Below are 19,821 nucleotides of genomic sequence, written 5' to 3' on the forward strand. Positions count from 1 at the left end.
GTGTGTCACCGTGGACTACGTTCCCCAGTAGGCCTTGCGCCGCGCCGCCGCGAGCGGCAGAGGCGGCACGGGCCGCGGTGCGCACTGGGACGGGGAGTCTGTACGGTCGCGCGTCGTAGCGGCCCGCGCGGGAGGCGGCGCTCTGACCTGGTGGGTTCGCCCGGGCCGTGTCCCGCCGCTCCCGCCGCCGGCCCTGCTCGCCGGGAAGATGGCTGCCGTCCGCAGGGCCCGCAGGGACTCCCGCTGCGTGGTGCGCTTCTCCGACCGAGAACTCTGCTAAGTGCCCCCCGCGGGCAGGGAGGACACACGGACCAAGCGGGGGGGCAGAGCCCCCGGAACCGGGACAGCGCCGCCCGAGCGTCGGCAGCATGGTGAGCGGGCCCGGGCGGCGGGGGCTCGGCCGCCGTGCAGGGACGGCTGGGCGGGAGCGGCACAAGGGGGTGTGTGCGTGGGAGCTGCTCCCTGGCCGAATTGCTGGCAGGCAGCCCTGCCCTGCCCGCCTGTCCGCCCCCGGGCACCGGGGAATGCTTGTGGGGAACGTGCCGTGATCCCGCCCCGCCGCGGCGAGACGCGGCCGCCTCCCCCAGAGGATTTTGATGAGCTGGACCGCTTGGTTTTGGAGCGACATAGCCCTCCGTAGGAACGCGTGAACAAAATCCCTGTGTCATTACAGGGGAGCTTGTCCTTCCTTTCCCTTTCTTCCTTCAAAAAATGTTTTGGCATAAAGTCACTCAGTAATTTAAAGGACTCTGTGGGCCATGGACTCGAGTTGAGTTTGTCATTTAACATACCAAAAATAGTCCTTGGGTCAGTATTGCTTTATTGACTGCGCCTCAATATGGATTCAAGTATCCATGATGAGAACTCGATCATTCAAAGTTAAACCATTTATGTCACACAAGAGCTGTTAAAATACTTCACCACGGTTTTGAAAACCCTTATTTTTGAACACCGTGTTGTTTCTACCCCATATACAGAAAAATAGGGTGGCTTTCTCTTTTTTTATATAAAACCAAGAGTAACGTTAGCTGGGAGTCACTGTTCCGCTTTGCCGGCTTGCTCCTCCCTGAGTTCTGTATGGTTCACACATAACACATAGCCCTGTTCAACTGGTGACACTCAGCTTCGAACTGTTTCCCATCTTGGCTTTATTTTGCTGAAACAGAGATGAGAACTATTAAAGGACTTGATGTTACAGGCAGTTTAGTGAGCTGTTAATGTACTCTGAGGAAATCAGCATGCAATTATTGATTGCAAAACAAAACCGAACTGTGCAAATAAACTAGTTCTGCATTTGGCAAATGGTTTCTAAAGCTTTGCAGGCAAATCAGAATTGAATCCACTAAGCTGACTTCATTTTTTACAAGTTGCAGCCTAAATCATGTTTACTTTTGACATGTTAGCTTTTGGTGGCTTGACTACTTTCCTCATGGAAAATTAATCAGGCCAGTACACAGTATGATGTCTTCCTTTCAGTCAGGATGAAGTCACTTTTTCAGCTGACTTGTATCAGGAGAAAGGCCAGCAGCACAACGATGAACAATCTAGATTTATCCCCTAAGTAGCAGTTAGAGCACAGTGTTCTGTGAATTTTAGAAACTGTGAGTACAACACAGGTATTCTTAGAGTGGGGGCAAGGAGCCAGTTTGTACACATTGCAAAGGTGTGATCTCACGGGCTGTCTGCTGGTGAAGGTCTTTGCTTCACAGTACCTGTGTTTACTCACTTGTCCTAGCAAAATTGTAGGGTTTCACCTGGGCAAATAAATAGTGGCAATGTTGTTAATAGAGATCAGTTTTCTAGTTTGTTCCTATGCAGTAACAATGTGAATTAAATGCTTTATAGGTAAATTTAGAGGAGTGGCCACTTAGGCTGCTACTACTGCCAGAAGACAGACCTTTGCTATGAGAAATTGCAGAACATGCACACAGTATAAGGGGGGTGATGACAAAACTTTGGTTGTAATCACTTTCATTATGGTTTTTGACAGCTTTTAGACTGTGGGCCAGGTCTTCATAGTAGTTCTGGTTTGAATTGAGAGCATATTTAGGTTTCAAAGAGCATCCAATGCCATTTTGGATGCAGTTGGTCCACTACCATGTCTGACTGTGACTCAAAAATGAAGAAGTAGGGCAGCTGAATGGAGAGAAAAGGTTGAAAATCAAGATTTGAACAGATTAGTGAAATATAAAGTTTTTGAATGAGGTAGACTTCATCCAGTTTCCTAACCTTTTAAGTAGTTTCAACACTTAAATCAGTTTGTTTACAGACTTCAGGAGTTAAAGGTTTTAATGGGTGTGCCTTTATGCACAAGAAGATAGTGTGTTGATTTAGTTTAGAAATTGCTAGTTTCTGCATTTTGGAGATAAACAGCAGGCTTACTCTGCCCATACTGGAGAGCTGACTGGACGTAATTCAACTGCAAACCAGAAGCTGCGCTCTGCACAGACAGAATTAGGCCTTATTTCTGTCAGCCCAGTGCCATAATAATGCACTTATAGACACCCATTTCAGAGCTATCTGATTCCTAGGCTAGCTCTGCTTGACCAACAGAGTATTCCTGGATGCTAATAATGTGGTAGGACTGTCACAATTCATAGGGCATTAACTGCTGCAATTAAATTCTGGAATCAAAGCCCATGAAATTTCCAAGTTATTTACTCCTTCCTGAGATTTAATGCCTTTAGTGTTTGATAATGTTCTGGCTCACCTGTTTCGTGTACTGGGAAATTAAAAATGTACAGAAATTAAATATGAGAATGTAGAAATAGATGCAGTATCTGTTTATCTTCAGCCAACCAACCATTTCTATCAATTGTAAATGATAAATTATCTGAGACATCAGTGAAAACACTTTTAGAGATGACAAGCCAGCAAGTTTGTGGTCATTGGGGAATCTGAAGACGTGCTACCTCCAGGGAGGTGCTGGTCACCAAGACAAAGAGATTAAAGGTTGCCTTCCCATTGCGTTTGCTAGTATTCTGTAGTTTGAGCAGAATTTCCATGTACTCTAAAAATGGTATAAATTTTCTGAATACATGCTTTGATTTCTGCACTTTGTGAAGGAGGTAGAGATTTCTTTTTGAGAGCTTGGTAGAAGCTCACTGACAGAATGTCGCTTGAAGTTTCTGAGTATAATAGGAAGGAGTGGGAAATAAAACTTTTTTAAGTAGTTGTGATAATCTTAATGTCAGGTTTGCCTTCTTGTAATCTCACTTTACATTATCTACTTGCAGAACTATAGATATGAATTTTAGTTCAGAATGGTAGAAAAACTGGTTTGCTTCAGTTGCAGGAAAAACCTTACACAAATGGTTTAGTTGAGATTTTGGGGTGGGTTTTTTTCCCCTTACTGGCATCTTGCTGTTGTCATTGTAGAGACTTGTCACTGATGCTCAGAATTAGTTTTCCTTTGCTTTAGTATAGACTGCATAAATCTCAGTATATTTCACGATGTAAATAATTTGCATATTTTTAAGTTTTCCTCTTAAACTAGCCGGTTTGACGTCCTGTGTAGAGCTATGTTAGGTTTAGTCAAAGGTCTTATTTCAGGTTTTATTTGTTTAACCTTTCTCACAGCTGTACTGTAAATAAAACCAACTGTCAAGCTCTCATGCTAGCTTTTTATTTTATTTTCCAATACATTTCTTGTTTAGTTGCACATGTATATATAAAATATCAATTGTTATTCAAAGCACTTTGTGCTCTTGCAAATACTAAATCAAAACTACTGGTTATCTTTACAGTGAGAAGATAGTGATTAAATTTTAAATTGTGAAACAAAGCACCTAATTGTTTAATACTGAAGCTTTTGCTCTGTGCTTTGACATAGACACTGAGTGTATTTAGTCAGGTATGCCAGTGTATTGAAGCATGGAAACCTTCAAGTCATACACAGCTAATCTGTGTTGGATTAACATGTCTAAAATGCAGACCCCATCCTCATTGAGTTAATACAGAAGTACAACTGATCTCAGTAGTTCTAAATTTTTATCATGGAAAGGGAAGTATGCCTAATTTATTTTTTTTCATGTGCATCCCTGACAGTAGTTCTCTCTAAATGTGCAGTAGGGACTTAGGCAGACCCTACAATCATGTTTGTCTGCTCTCTACTAGGCAGAAGCTGAAGAAGATTGTCACACCGATTTGGTAAGAGCCGATGACAGTGAAAGATCTGGTGAAGCAAATCTTCAGGTATGTCTCTCATGCAAGTTTTCACAAACATAGTACTGCTGTGATTTAAACTGCATCACTTATCCTCATTTGGTTGCCACAAATTTGTTGATCTGACAAATACTTAATCTGTCTGCCCCTCCAAAAGTGAGAGAAATTTTGCATTGTGTTCTAAGTGTCAAATTCAGTCTTCAGCTATCTGTGTAGATGAAAAGAAAGCTTGTGACAGATCTCGAATGTCTTTGAAGAGCTGTAGAAATTGGACAGCAGTTTTCTGTGATCAAATTCCAGTTTAAGTTGTCACTCTCTACTGGACCAGAAAGCTGATAAACGCAGTGTAGTAGAAAAGTGTGTTCTCTTTCAAGATTAGATTTCTGTGTAGTTGCTCCCCAGAAGTTGGGATGATTGCAAGAGACATGTAAAGTGTGACTTCAAAGGTGCTGAAAAAAAAGGCATGGCAGGAATTGTAACTTGAATTACATCACAGAGCATAGTCCGTACTTCTTAAAAAAGAAAGGAGTAAGGTCTTACTTGTATATTATATAAATGACTGTCTTTAACGTTAGATAACTTAGAATGCTTGTGTACAAACCTCTGGATTTTCTAGATTTTAATTTTAAGAGCTAATTGACATCTTGCTTATGATAATACTTCATAAAAAAGAACAAACATGACAATGTCTGAAATGCTCACTTTTCTATGGGATTTTAGATCATAACCATAGTACTAACAACCATTTCTTGAAACATCAGTTTTTCTTCTGAGGTAAACAGTCCAGAAAAAAAACCACTTTTGCTGTTGAATGAGACTGAACAAGTACTTGTGCACTTTTTCATTTTAATTTACCATAAAACAGTTGCTAGCTCTCTGTGCCTAAATTCACTGAACCCATCTAAGAGTTGGAAATGTAAAGCATAGTTGAAGTTCTTTTTGAATAGTTGAAATTCAACAAGTGTTTGTACTTTATAATTTCTTTTCAGAACATATAGTGTCTGAATATGTAATACTAAGTAGAATTAATCATGTTTTTTAGGCAGAGCTCCAGATGTTCAGAGCTCAGTGGATGTTTGAGCTTGCCCCAGGTGTGAGTTCTAGTGGGTTGGAACCTCTACCATGCAGAGCATCATCAAGAGAACCTGGACTAAAGTCTGTTGATGCCAAGGGAAAACAGGAGATAGCAAAAGAGGAAAAGGTACAGAAAAAGATGCATAATTTTGAGGTTTTATTTGTCTGTATTACTGTGTCACTGTAACTTTTCTAAAAGCTAATGATGAATTAAATCTGGAGAAACAACAGAAGTTACTATCTCATTATTTCCATACTAATGTCTACATAATCCTACACTGATTTTTTAAGTCTTTATGTTTGCCTTGGTGTCACCTTCACAATCTGCATTCCAAAAGACTGTATCTAAGGGGCAAGCAGCAGGAATATAGATAGTTTGTTGCCTGGGGTTTTCAGTTATGTCTTGTAGCACATGTATTCTCTGTTTATGGAATTATGTTGTTATGTCTGTCATAGGTACAGTAGGTAAGATCAAAAATAATTGCAAGTCAAGTGACATTGCACTTGTATTCATAAGGAATTAAAGAAGTGCTCTGTGTAATTTATTGTGCAGGCAAAAGAACTTTTCCTGAAGGCAGTGGAAGAAGAAAGAAATGGGGCTCTTTATGAAGGTAATGTGGAAGTCTACAATGAACACCCTATTGTAGAGAAATATAGCACCCTGTGATTTATGGGCAAATCTGCATGGTGCCAGTGAACTTAAACTACAGGCTGACAGTGGTTTGAGAGCTCCGTCATTCAGATAAGCAAACAAACATGCTATGGAAGGAACCATCACATCACAATTCTAAGGTTGAGGTAAAGCAAAAATTACATCAAGGAAAGATTTTTTTCTAGCTTTCAGGCAAAATAACAGTATTTTGACATGCTGCAGTTGAATGGAGCACTGGATTGCATCTTCCAATAGAATGCCTCTTTATGTGACTTCTGTAACATGAAATTAGCATAATAATTAATCAAGGTAATAAACTATATTTCCTGTGCTCACAGTTCTCATCATTCCACTGTGAACAAAACTACTTAATCTCTGGAATGCTTTAATGCTTTGTTGTTTGGCTGTGGGGACTTTTTGGTGTCTTTTTTTGTTTGGTTGGTTGGTTTGTTTTGTGGTTTTGGGGGGTTTTTTGAGAGGTCTGTTTGGGTTTGGGGGTTTTTGTTTGGGTTTTTTGATTAACACAGCATGCTAAAATAGCATTTTGAAGAATTCCTGCAGTGAACATTCAAATCTGGTAGTCTTCGAGGTTTGATAAATATTTAAGGTGCTTAGTTTACTTTCCTACACTCTTGCTATCAGCACTAGTAAAAATGGAAATTCAAAGTTTTCTTTCTCATATGTAATTTTCAGAATCTAGAGAGTAAAAAGTCTGTCCTAACTTCCAAGTTCTGTAGGTCAGTAGTGGAGATACCAATTTTCTGTTTCTTTCATGCAAGAAAGAAAGCGAAGCAGAATGTATGTGCCATCCTGCTCATACAGGATGGCACATGCAGGTTTGGCCAGCCTGTTTAAAGTACAGGTGCAAAATAATTTAAGATACAGAAATCTGGGAGAACTCTGGAAGCTCCTGAGCTCAGCCACCTGCTGAATACAAAATTTCTACTTTACCATGGGAATTTTCCTTCATTTTCAAGGGGTTTCTGGTTGTTTTTTCATATTTCATATTAAGTGAGAGAAACATGAGTCCCCTGTAGTTAATAAAATCAGTTGTCTCAGTTTCTAATTTCTTACATGTTTTTACAGGGCAGAATTACTTTAGGTTAAGATATGGTGGGTGTTTGGTAAAAATTAAATGCACAGTAAAAAATGTGTCAGAACTAAAAATCTGGTACATATTTAGGAAATCATGTAGTAGATTGTGAAGGTTCTTTCTGAATAAATTTTTTAAAAAAGGTGAGGAAAGCAGTCTATTTAATCATTATGTAATATAAAATGAAAGCTGTGGCTTCATCTGCTTCAGTGCACTCCTTGTATGTTAAACATAGCAGCAAAGAAATAGTCATATCTAACAGTTCCATTCACAAAAGAATTTCAGACATCTGTATTGCATGACTGTGGATTCATCTTTCTCAACTGAATTTTATTTGAGACTTAGAGAAACTAAATTGAACTATTTCTACACACAGATGAGACCTTAGAGGCATGGTCCTATACCAGACACAGGTATATTACTGAGCACATGTTGAGACATCTCTTTTATTTGCTGACCTGGCCCAGGTCACCAGAATCCATACCTGCTTCTGAAATCTGCTACCTGATGTTCGTGAGATCATTATTTGCTGCAGCTTGTTTTTGCTTAAGTACAGTAGAGGCCTTGTCTGTAAGATTAAATGCTAAAGTTGAGACTGATCTCTATTTAGCTGGCTGCTGGTGTTTCTCATCGTCAGCAGTCAAAGGATGCTATATGTCAGTCACTGGCCCTGACATGAACTCAAGGAAACAGGAATATTTACTAGCCCCAAACTCAAGTTTCCCAGACTCAGAGCTCCACACTCACTGATGTTTTATTTGAGTTTTGGTTTTAAGAGTCCAGACTGAAGAAGAATTGCCATCTGGTCCTGGTGTCATGATGTGGGAATACAAAGAAACGTAAACGTGCACACATGGTTTTACTACTGGCGTTAAAATAGATTGAATGTGCATACATCGAATACATTCTAATTAAGAAGGATTCACAGAGCTGATTCAGAAGAAAGACATTCTGCACCTTAAATAACAGTTTGTTGCCACAGTGATGCTCCTGAACCTCTTTCTCTACCCAGTGTTTGTAGGATCTTTGTAGTGCTAAAGGCAGAAGTATTTTCTCTGTGTGTGTGAAAAGTGTGCAAAACCTAAGCTGTCAGGTTTTCCCTCACATCCCATAGTTTTGTGACTAGTCTGCTTTCCTCACCTTCAGTGTGTTGAATGGCTTGGTTCCATGCCTTCTTTAGTTTCCAGGGGTTTCCATAGAGAAGCTGATATGTTTTGCATCTATTGTTGAAATTTTAAAATTGCACCAATATTCTATTCATCGTTCTCATCTTTTTAGTGTTGTATATATCTGAATGCCTGTTTGGGCTATACCAGGGACTTAAGCTACCTGCATAATTTTTCTCTTTCATTTAACTTATGGCTGGTTATGGATTTACCATCTAAAATCTTTACAGCTTGTTGGGAAATCTTTGCAAGTGCTGGGCAACAAACAACATCAGGAGCTAGTAATGTTTTAGTGTAAAGTTTTCTACTCCGTAGTTGAATTTGTGGTAATTAAGGTAAATTTGTAAAAGCTGAATCTCTTTATTCTGAAAAGGTACATGAAGTTTTTAGTTTTGAAAACAGGTACTTAATGTTCCTCTCTTCTGTGTTGAATTTAAACTTAACAGTTTAGACTAAATAAGCTTTCCTAGGCAAAGACATTTTCCACCTTCTTAGTGATTTTAGCTGAAACCTGATAACAGTCTTTGTTTTGATAGGCTAGTATGGGCATCAGATATGTTTGAACATCAAACCTTTATTTTCAGCCATCAAGTTTTATCGTCTAGCCATGCAGCTTGTACCTGATATAGAGTTTAAGATCACCTATACACGGTCCCCAGATGGTGATGGAGCTGGAAAGAGGTGGTAAGTATGAAATTTTACTCATTAAGTGCATTAGACTCCTGAAATATGACATTTTGTTTCTGAAGGATATTAATATTCTGCTGTAATATGCAATTTTAAGTCTCTCAGTATCTGGAAAACATACCTACTCTCAGTTGAGTAGACTATATTTTTCAAAGATAGTAACAGGCTTGTTTAGAGCTAGCTAATTTAAGGGGGAAGAATTACAAATAGTTATGCTGTTAATTAAAAAAAAGCATCAGTCATTATTTTGATTTTTGATTTTCAGATTTGGGATCATATACAAAGTTGTAGATGGTAAAAAGATAAATTGGTTAAAGCTTCATACTACTAAAATAAGCCTCTTAATTAAGCAAAGGAATAATCTGTTCTTATGCTGTCACAGCCAGATGATAACATTTTCAGTAGAGCACTAGATTTAGAAGGTCAGAGATTGCAATCTGAGTAGTCGAGTCTTTCAGCATTGGAACACCCCATGCCTCAGTACAGTGGATGTGTAGTGATGTATGGTTGGCGTAACCTGAGCCCAAGGCTTACATTTAAGGAGGACCAAAATTTATGTTCCAGGCCCCACAGCCTAATGTAGACAAGCTTATGAAAGAGCTTCCCAAATTCTTGCTTACTTATAGCAGCCATTGTTGCTGCTGATAGCGGCATCAAAAAAATCAAGAGTTTTAATGTGGGGAATGAAAAAGGAAAGCGCAGTCATGTCCTTGTGGTATTACTAGCACAGTCTTGTTGCCCCAGGACAGTACAGTTCCAATGCAGCTGTTGATTCAATATAAAAGGGTTCAAGATGAGCTAAGTGCTTTATTTACATCCATTAGTTTTATTTCTGAGTGTGTTGCTGGCATGAAATCTTTGCTGTGCATTTGTGCACTAAGAAAACTACTGGATCATTCACTATAGTCTTTACATGATGGTTTTCACAGTATTATTTTCTTACTTTAGCATCATTTTCTCTACTCAATTGAGACTCTGACCTGAAGTTGGGTAGGAGTGATCCTTCTGGAGGGTGGGAAGGCTCTGCAGAGAGATCTGGACATGCTGGATCAATGAGCTAAGGGCAATTGTGTGAATTTCAGCAAGGCCAAGTACTGTGTCCTGTGCTTGGGTCACAACCCCATGCGGAGCTACAAGCTGGGGACAGAATGGCTGGAAAGCTGCCTGTTGGAAAAGGATCCTGGGATCCTGGTTGATAGTGTGTGCCCAGATGGCCAGTGACACCCTGGCCTGTATCAGCAATAGTGTGGCCAGCAGGACCAGGACAGGGATTGTCCCTCTGTACTCAGCACTGCTGAGGTCACACCTGGAGAGCTGGGTCCAGTTCTGGGCCCCTCACTGTGAGAAAGACATTGAGGGGCTGGAGTGAGTCCAGGGAAGGGCAGTGGAGATGGTGGAGGGTCTGGAGCACAAGTCCTGGCAGGAGCAGTTGAGGAAGCTGGGGATGTTTAGCCTGGAGAAAAGGAGGCTCAGGGAAGACCTTCCTTCTCTACAACCACTTGAAATGAGGCTGTATTGTGGTAGGTGTTGGTCTCTTCTCCCAAATAACAAGTGACAGGACAAGAAGAAATGGCCTGAGGGTGTGCTTTAGAGTGAATATTAGGAAAAAGTCTTAACAGAAAGGGTTGTCAAGCACTTCAACGGGGTACCCAGAGAAGGGGTTAAGTCACCATGCCTGGAGGTATTTAAAAGATGTGTACAAGTGGCAGTTTGGTGCCAGGTTAATGGTTAGGCTTGTTGATCTTAGAGGTCTTTTCCAACCTAAATGATTGTACAATTCTGTGGATTTTTTTTTTTAATGTTGCTGTACTGTTTCCAGCACTTTGTGGCAGTGAGAGAAAAACAACTAGTAGTCTCAATTGTTGCTCAACTGTTTAAAAGCAATATTTGTAGAGATGTATTTTTTTGGTGGTTGTGCTTTCTGAATTACTATGGTAGGTGTTTCATATGGTCTTGATGAGAAAAAACAAATTACACAATTAGATTTGAAAAAAAACAGTTTACAGTGTGTCCTGTAGGTACTGGGACTGACCATCATACTCACCAAAATAAAAGAAGGTATGTTCAGTGCAACATCTTACTATAGTCTTAGTTAGGACAGGCCCAAACATAATTGTCTTCTCTATGATACTTCAAAACCCATTGGTATGTCTACTAGTTGCTTGCTTATATTCTCAGCTCATTCTATTAGCTTGTTTAGAGTAGAATTGAATAGTATTAAAAAGTGACTGGAAGATTTCTTAATTAGCTTGTATACTAAGTCAGGGGAAAGAAAGTGTTTTGTGATGTGCTTAAGGAGTTTTGTGTCCTTTCTGTTTTTTTGGGCTAAGCAGGTGGGCAGCTATTAGAAGATCATATTATGACATACAACTTAAATTTATATATATATATATATATTTTATTTTATTTTTTTATTTGGTTATCTTCTTTTATCAGTATGTAATCCTTCAAATTTACTGATGAGTAGCAAGCTTATTGTTTCTGTTCTGCTATTTTGTTCTGGCTCCTGAAATTTATTATTTCTGCCTATTTATGGAATAGGTACACAAGTAGTTTTCCTTCATTACTGTTGAATAAACCCACCAAGGATCACTCTTTGATGAATAATGCAAGCGTAAAAAATAATCCTTAATTGTTTCCAATATCTTACAGCATGAGAAGCATTGCAAAATACAACTTTTCATTAACAGCACTTTATTTCCTATGTATGCCATATCTGAGACAAAGTAAAAGATGAGATTTGTCTTTTCATGAGGTCAAGAAATTTTTCAGTGACTTCAGTAAAAAAGTCAAATACAAAAGAAGTGGGATGGAAACTTAAAACTGGAAAAACCCCAGTTGTTACTCTCAGATGTAGTCCAGCAATGTCTTAATGACCTTGACCATATTTTAATAGTTGTTTTATTGTATGATGAAATGAGATTGCTTTAAAAACATACAGGAAACAGCTCTATTGAATGAGAGTAAGGCAGTGGATTGATGCCAAGATGAGGACATCTGTTGGTATGTTTTGTCCAATATTACAGTGTTGGCATTGCCCCTTTTCTAGTGTTGAGGATAGCAAAGAGGATGACAAAATGGCAGATCTCCTGACGGATTTCCAGCAGCAGTTAACTCTTCAGGAATCTTCAGTCAAACTTTGTCAGCCTGAAGTTTATGTCAGCCAGACCCACATTTCAGGTAATAGTTAAGATATGCTGTAAGAGTTGAGAGGCAGAATTTGTATATACATTTCACTTTATTAAAACATTTGTCTCCTTCATTCAAAAACCACCTTTGAAGAAGCGCATACATGATCTCTTTATTTACTTCTGTAATTAGACACAAAGGAAAAAAAATATCAACTAGGTAAACAAATATTGTTCCCATAAAACATTTGTCTTTATCACACAACCTTTTTCCATGTAGTATTTCTGAGTAGAATTTTCAGGATCAGAGGCATACTTAAAAGTCACAGCTTCTAGGAATGGACTTGCTGAAGTAAGTGTATTCCAATTTTCTTTCCAGTTCTTTTGGTTTGGTTTGCAAATACAATTATTATTACAATTGTAAGTGTGAGTAAGAGAGAATTGTTTTGTAGACTATGCATCTTTACATTTCTTGATTTTATCTGCTTCTATATGAGATTTTTGCAACAAGTGTGTTTCCAGGGTCAGAAAGACTATAATAAAGCTAGAAAGTCTTCTAAAGGTTAATGACTTCCAGTGCTTCAGTTCTACGGCTGTTGTCCTGAGACTTCCTTATGAGATCGAAATTGTAGAGCTATACATATGAGCTATACATATACATAGAGCTATACATATGAGCTATAATCTCTCTTAAAAACAGATGCCTTTGTTCTGCATCCTAAATTATCAGTTGCACTTTGAAATCTTGGCCTCTCTTTTGTTCTGATCAAGGAGAGAAAATAAATTCAGTGAAGCAAATCAAAACATAGAGAAAACAAGGTTTTAAACATTATTTTATTTTAATAATTGGTGCATTGTACACTTGGGAAAATGTATTTTCCTTTTTTGCCAGTAAACACAAGATGTTGCAGACATTACTCTAAAATGATCTCATGAGATGTCTCCTTTGAGCAGCAGTGTTGGTCTCTTTCTAGATTTATGTTCTACTTTCCAACCAGTCCTATGTTATAGTATGTTTTTTACTGGCTTCTATAGCAGAATGAAAACTTTTAAAAAATCACATCTGCTTCAGAAGTTGGTAGGCTGAAAAGGAGCAAAAGGATTCTTCACATCTAATCTATAGTGACATTTTAAGTTAAAATTTTTTTGTTCATTGACATTTGGCTACAATGTGAAAAGTATGATTTCTTAATGGAAAGTCAAAAGCCAAACCTAGAATTATTAAATAGCCTGTTGATTTACAGGTTGCGTCTAACTAGGATTTCTTTCTCTTTTTAGCGTTGCCTATGGAAGTACTAATGTACATTTTCCGATGGGTGGTTTCAAGTGACTTGGATCTAAGATCATTGGAGCAGTTATCTCTTGTTTGTCGAGGATTTTACATTTGTGCCAGGTATTGAAGATAATTTATCTAGAGTGAAACTTCTCTTTGCACTAAGTATGTTCTGCTTTTCCTTCTCATGGACATTGTCATGTTAAGCTCCTCAGTGCTTATCAGTTTTTCAATACACTGCTAAATGGTACGAGAGATAGATGACTTTACTGTAATAAAAATATAGCAGAAAATATTACTTGCTCTACCCTGTTTGAAAATTAATGTTTCAGGTCTCCATAATATGGTCTGTTATGTTGTCATCCTCATATATAGCCACACAGAGAAGTGCCAGGGTGCTGCACTGCTGTGGTTCTGTACTTGGATGAAAATGACACTCTGTTCTTCAGTTTCACTGGGAAGAGAAAAAGCCTTTCAAACACTCCGGGATTAAGTAAATTAGTCCAGGGTTTTAAACTATGAGCTACTTTTGTTCAGGAAAGTTTCTTTTAGTTGCATCCAAACTAAGTAAGAGAGTGTTACTTTGATAAATAAAAGCTAAACGGGGTTTGTAGGGAAGTTATGGTGTTTGCTTTTTTCTCGTTTTCACTAGAGACCCTGAAATCTGGCATCAAGTCTGTTTGAAAATATGGGGCAGGAGCTGCAATAAACTTGTTCCATATGCATCTTGGAGGGACATGTTTTTGGAAAGGCCTCGCGTTCGATTTGATGGTAAGCTGTACTTTTGGAAAAAGCACTAACTGTGTGTCACAGAAACAATCAGGTGGGTTTGATGTTTCTGACGTTGTTATTGTTAGACCTAATTTGAATTTGTTTGTGCATTTCAATTTGCAGAATATCTGCAAAGAGAAGGGAAAGATGCAAGGGATTAAAATAAAAACTTCCATGTATTTAAGTAACAAAACTCAAAAGTTTTAGATTATTGGCTGTTTTATCATAAATATTTTATGTTCTCAGTTTTTGTTTATGTATCTTCCTTATCTATAGGTGTATATGTCAGCAAGACAAAATACATACGTCAAGGAGAACAGTCTCTTGATGGTTTCTACAGGGCATGGCACCAAGTGGAATATTACAGGTAGAGCTGTAGTACAATGAGTGAGTGAAATGTTTCTCTCTCTTAAGTTCTTTAAATCACCCCTGGCTATCACAGACAATAATCATTCTGTAAAACTGAATGGGACTGCTACAGTATGTAAAGCAATGTGTATTTTTTGAGAATAGGTTTTAGAAATAGGATTTAGTATGGTAATTAGAAATTATCTTAGAAACATGTTTCATCCTCACTTAAACTGTGTCATGTTTAAGCTTGTGGTGAAAGCTTGAATGCTTATAACAATTAATACTTATCTACAGATTTCTTTCCCTAAACAACTTCTGCTTTACATGTTTGATACAGTACATGGCACAATTCAGCAAAGAGAATACACATGATTATACAAGATTAGTCATTTAGTGTATGCGTAATCAATTGTAAAATCAAGAGGCTAGGCTTTCTCATCTTGCTGTCAATGTCCTGCTACTGTTTCCTCAGCATGTTTTTTTGCTGTTGTTCATCTTGCTGCTCCCAGCATTTATTGTTTTATTCTACTGTCCCTTCTGAGGCTGGAAGCTGTTCATAGAAACCGTTGCACCTGATGGCTGTTGCTGTAGTCTCAAACATTAGCACAGTACTTGATTACTGTAAAAATCAGATTCCAGAACCCAAAAAGTCCTTATGACATTGCTAATTCTGTACTGATACTGTAATTGAGATTTTGTTGCATTGGTCTCAGTGGATAGGAATGGAGAAACTTCAGGTCAGTTTTGATCTCAGGGTAGCCACCTTGCTTTGATAGTGGTGACAAAACTTCATAACTCTTCATAACTTCCTTTTTCAGTATTCATAACTCTCTTTTGATTTCTGATCTCTTTTTTTTCTGTTATGTGTGAAGAAATGTGTTTTCAAATGATATTACCAATTAAGTTCTAAATCCTCCTGGGTAACATCATGTGATTTTAAAAGCAAACAAACAGGGGGAAAAAAGAGAAAAAAAAACCAAAACAAAACAAAAAAACCAAAACAGAAAAAGGATATATTTTCTAGGTTTGCATTGTGTAATTATGTTTTTGCAGGTATTTGAGATTCTTTCCAGATGGTCAAGTTATGATGCTAACAACTCCTGAAGATCCTCAATCTATAGTTCCTCGCTTACGGACTAAAAACACAAGGTTATTGAAATAAAGTATTTGGCTCTGTAGTTTTCATTTTGCTTTTACCTAGCAATTTTTATTTACTTTTGTGTCAGATTCTATATCCTGGCTTAGCAAAACAATGTTATTTATGTTGTGCTATAGATACAGTTCTCTCCTAAGAACTACAAAAAAATTTGATCTTTACGCAAAGATACCTTTCATTTTATGGTCCAGATATTATAATTAGATTTCCTTTGTGAGTTATGTGATTTGAAATTTTTAAGGCAAGTAGATGGAACAATCCTTTTAAAGATACTATTTTGTTACTGACTGCCTTCTCACACTTCCTTAAGTGAAGATTTCAGTGGTTTTGATGTTTGGACATAAAACATAGAAAATCGATTGCAACTTCAAAACAAGTTTGAGCTGTTCACCAGAAATCTGTAAATATTTAGCAGTAGATTAGATAGAACCAACTAACTTAGCTTTACTGTCGTGTTTGGGAAAATTAGAAGCAACTTTGCAAAATGTTTTCACCATTTAATATTATCAATGAGCCTTTAGTGAGTGGAAATAAGAAACAGTTTATATCATTATACCATGTAGTCAGTCTTTGTTTCATTGCTGATATTTGTATTGTAAGAACATCACACTTTGGAGACACAGTATTTTTATGTCCTTGACATTATCCTCCTTTTTAACCTTCCAGAACAGATGCAATCTTGCTTGGCCATTATCGCCTTTCCCAGGAAACAGACAATCAAACCAAAGTATTTGCTGTAATAATGAAGAAAAAGGAAGAGGTAGGTAGAAAAATAGAATAGAGGAGAAATAGTTTGACAAGATCTTACTCAGACAGAGTGTTTTAAGGGACTCAAAGATTTGTCTTACACCAAAAAATTTAAAAATTAATTTAATTTTTTAAACAGTTTAAAAATAAAATATACATAAATAAGCATGGTGATATCTCTTACATTTGTCCCCAAATCTGTAATAATTTATTAAGGCAAATAAATACCTGGTTCTAATTTAAACAGTTGTTGTCACCCTTAGGCTTAATTTCCATTTATGGCGGTATTAGGATTCAGCATTGTTAAAAGGGCAGAAGGAGGAATGGGTCATTTTCTGACAACACATTTGATTGTGTGCAGTTATGTTCCACAACATTTAGTGAAACTAGATGAGCAGTATTTGTTAATTGAACTCTGAATGGTTTGATCAACTTATTTACAAATTCTTCTGATTACCAAAGTGCTAGTCAAGAGAAGCTTGTGAAGAGTAAGAAGTGTTACAGTAAGCATGCACAGTTGGGTGGTGTCCTGTATGCTTCTTTTGCTTTCTGTGAAAACTTCTTCCATCATTAACATACACATTTGTGTATGTTGAAGGAACAGTAGTACTTGTTTTTAAGTATGAGAGTTTTACAGTTTCTGCAATCTGGTCTTGCAGATACTTAGGATAAATAGTTGCACAATGTGTTCCGTGTAGGTCATGAAACTTCTTATTTCTCTGTACAGAAACCAGTTGACTACCACAAATACAGGTATTTCCGCCGAGTTCCTGCTCAAGAAACAGATCACAGTTTTCATGTAGGACTACAGTTGTGCTCCAGTGGGCGCCAGAGGTTCAACAAACTTGTGTGGATACATCATTCTTGTCACATCACTTGCAGGTGAGTAAATGGAGAACAAGAGCAAAGAAGGATACTGAAGTGTAGAATAAAAGGTGACATTAATTTGTCTGGTACCAAGTACAGAAAATGTAAAGAGTCTGAGACTTAGATGGCTTTAACAAAGTGTCATGAAAACAGTAACTGGTCCTGATTTGAAATACCATAATAAACTTCTGTGTAAAGGAACCCCAAGATTTTAGTAACCTGTTTTAATGATAATTGGAAGTTTCCGAAGTAGCATAACTGTAGTATTTTAGCTTTTTTTAAGGATTTATGCAGGGTGTTTGATTTCAGAACTGAATCAGGGTTGAATGACTTAATGTGGTGCTAGTGAGAGGATGTGGAAAGCATGTATTTATTAAGATGTTTTCCACTGCGGATGTGCAGACTAAAGATGTCTGTACTTGTCATGTAATAACTCTAATGTTACTAACTGTATAATTCAGCAGTGCAGATTATGGGCATGTGACCAACTGTTCTAATCACTTACCAGGCAGGAGCCCTTACCACTGTTGTTGCACCTGACACTTAAAATTACTGGCAACTTGGCTTTCCAGATGTTTGATTGTTGGTAGGTAGGGTGGATTTAGGCCTTGTCTTCCAGTGTTCTTAATATTCAGTGTTTTGATAGGAACATAGCTCAGTTATTGAGCTGTGGGAATATAATATGCAGGAAGTAAACTACGGAGGGTTAGGAATGTAGGTAACTTCCATAAACAGAAAAATTGCTTTTGTAAAAGCTAACATTGTCATACCTAATTTATATTGCAGACACTCTTTTCAGTGTATAGTTTCTGTACTTTCTCAAGTCTTGGAGCTCATAGTAAGAGTGGAAAGGGAAAGTGGTTTTTTAGGTATAAATGTTGAAGTGGATTCTGTGTAGTGTGATTCAGCTAATACTCAAATATTTTCAGAACAAGGCATTAAAAAAAACAATATTCCAGCTGTAGTTTGATGCACACACTGTGCTATGGAACATGATTGCATGAGGGATTCAAACAGCACCTTGTGTCTAATTTAACTTTTACAATGCTCTTTGCAGATCGACTGGTGAGACAGCTGTAACTACTTTTGACATTGACAAAATGTACACCCCTTTGTTCTTTGCACGAGTGAAGAGTTTTACTGCATATTCAGAAAAGCCACTTTAAGAAACATCTTGTCCTCTCACAACTTTTGCATGAGTAAAAGGTTGTAGCTAATAAGCACTTAAGTTATAAATGTGTATATATTTGGAGCATTTTAAAATTCTGGGAAATTTTTTGAAGGCAGTATGTTCTGTTTGATTGTGAATGGCTGGGATTTTGTTTTGAGATCAAGCTTATGAGTGTTAAACAACTTTTATTTGTGACAAGAATTTGATAACAAAGTTTTGTTTTGTTGTGTTTGATTTTTTAAAAAATATTTTTAAATCAATTTGCTTAAAATATGACTTTTCATCTGCGTAGACACTGATTCGTTTAAAAGGTATCTATAGGAAAATCTCATTGTCCATGGGACAGTGTGTATGGTCTCTGGTGAAGACTTGAAATGTGAAAAGGGAGAAAGTTGTCATCTGTTAAACTGTGTGACTTGAAAGAACTTCAAATAAATGTTTTCTTTAAATTAAACTTATTTTGTTTGCCTTTAAGATCTGGCATTTTGTTGACATCAACCTTAAGGAAAAACAGTCAAGGGCAAGCAAGCACAAAATACAGAATTTAACCGCAGATGTACATCCCCACCAATGCAGTGGTGTCAGTGGTGTCATCAGTGTAATTTCATCATGGTAGAAGTTCAGGGGAGCCTGCCTTCTCCATGGGATGTGCGTGGAGGGGAAAGGGATACAGAGGGATCAGAATGAGTTTTCTCTTGTACTGTAGGATGAGTTTGCAGGTATGTGGTCCTGCTTCGGGAGTGTCACACAGCAGGGGTGAAACGCTGGTGTGCTCTGCTTGTGCTCTGACCTGGTGTGAATAAACAGGTCAGCAGGGCTCACTTGGACATGATTGTAATGTGCTACAACCCGTCATCTAACCTTGCCACTCATGCTGTAAACCCTTGGAGCATTTGCTTTCCTGAGATAAATTTTGAGGCTGCTGTAGATGTTCAGGTGCTGTGTACTGCTAATCATGAAGTGTTCTTGAGGTCTGGTGCAGGTACTGTATGCTGCTTCTCCTGCATATATCGCTTGGGGGTGTAGTGCAGACATTGTAATGCTGCTTATGTGTGTGTCTTGGATCCTGGAAGAACTGAAGCTTTTTAGTGTAGTTTTTTTTTAAGCCATTTTGCATATTTACCTTTGACCATTTTGTTTCAAAATACTGACCTGGACTTGAGGACTAAAATGTGAAAGTTGTGGAAAGAGTTATACTTGTTCTATAATTTATAAACTGTATCTTTGCAAGGAGCTACATGATTTAAAAATACATCAATAAATCATGATTTTGAACATTCAGTCCCTTGCAATTTCTTATTTTCCCAAGAAATCCTTATTTTCATACAGTTAATGGTGATTAGTTATGAGCTACCATGCATAAACTACATGCCAGGCAGGATTGACAGGTAGAATTACCCTCTTAATGGCTTTTGTGACACTACTTACAGGTTATCTGAGAAAAGTAGAGACGTTTTCAAGTACATGAGTTCTCAATAAGGATGTGTATATCTGAAAATTAATGTTTCTAGCTACTGTAAT

General features: G+C 37.8%; 1 protein-coding gene across 3 annotated transcripts; it reads left to right on the forward strand.

The window, feature by feature from the left end:
• Positions 1–102: 102 nt before the first annotated feature.
• On the forward strand, positions 103–19,581 carry FBXO9 (F-box protein 9). Of its 3 annotated transcripts, XM_066314938.1 has the most exons (14): positions 103–371; positions 4,117–4,194; positions 5,207–5,365; positions 5,792–5,849; positions 8,734–8,833; positions 11,886–12,016; positions 13,243–13,357; positions 13,890–14,008; positions 14,285–14,375; positions 15,413–15,508; positions 16,182–16,275; positions 16,990–17,144; positions 18,187–18,335; positions 18,776–19,581. In XM_066314938.1, the coding sequence occupies exons 1-13, from the start codon at positions 369–371 to the stop codon at positions 18,293–18,295; spliced, it is 1,308 nt and encodes a 435-aa protein (XP_066171035.1). In that variant the 5' UTR covers positions 103–368; the 3' UTR covers positions 18,296–18,335; positions 18,776–19,581. The 3 variants fall into 3 exon arrangements, with proteins under 3 accessions (XP_066171035.1, XP_066171033.1, XP_066171036.1); XM_066314936.1 differs by lacking the exon at positions 18,776–19,581 and having other exon boundaries at positions 18,187–18,754; XM_066314939.1 differs by lacking the exons at positions 5,207–5,365; positions 18,776–19,581 and having other exon boundaries at positions 18,187–18,754.
• Positions 19,582–19,821: the final 240 nt, after the last annotated feature.

Source organism: Sylvia atricapilla, chromosome 3 (genome assembly GCF_009819655.1).
Source record: "Sylvia atricapilla isolate bSylAtr1 chromosome 3, bSylAtr1.pri, whole genome shotgun sequence".
Lineage (NCBI taxonomy): Eukaryota > Metazoa > Chordata > Aves > Passeriformes > Sylviidae > Sylvia > Sylvia atricapilla.

Coding starts and splice junctions, on each gene's coding strand:
- FBXO9 (XM_066314938.1), top strand. Junction 12,017..13,242: donor CAGCCAGACCCACATTTCAG/GTAATAGTTAAG, acceptor TTCTCTTTTTAG/CGTTGCCTATGGAAGTACTA. Junction 14,009..14,284: donor GCCTCGCGTTCGATTTGATG/GTAAGCTGTACT, acceptor CCTTATCTATAG/GTGTATATGTCAGCAAGACA.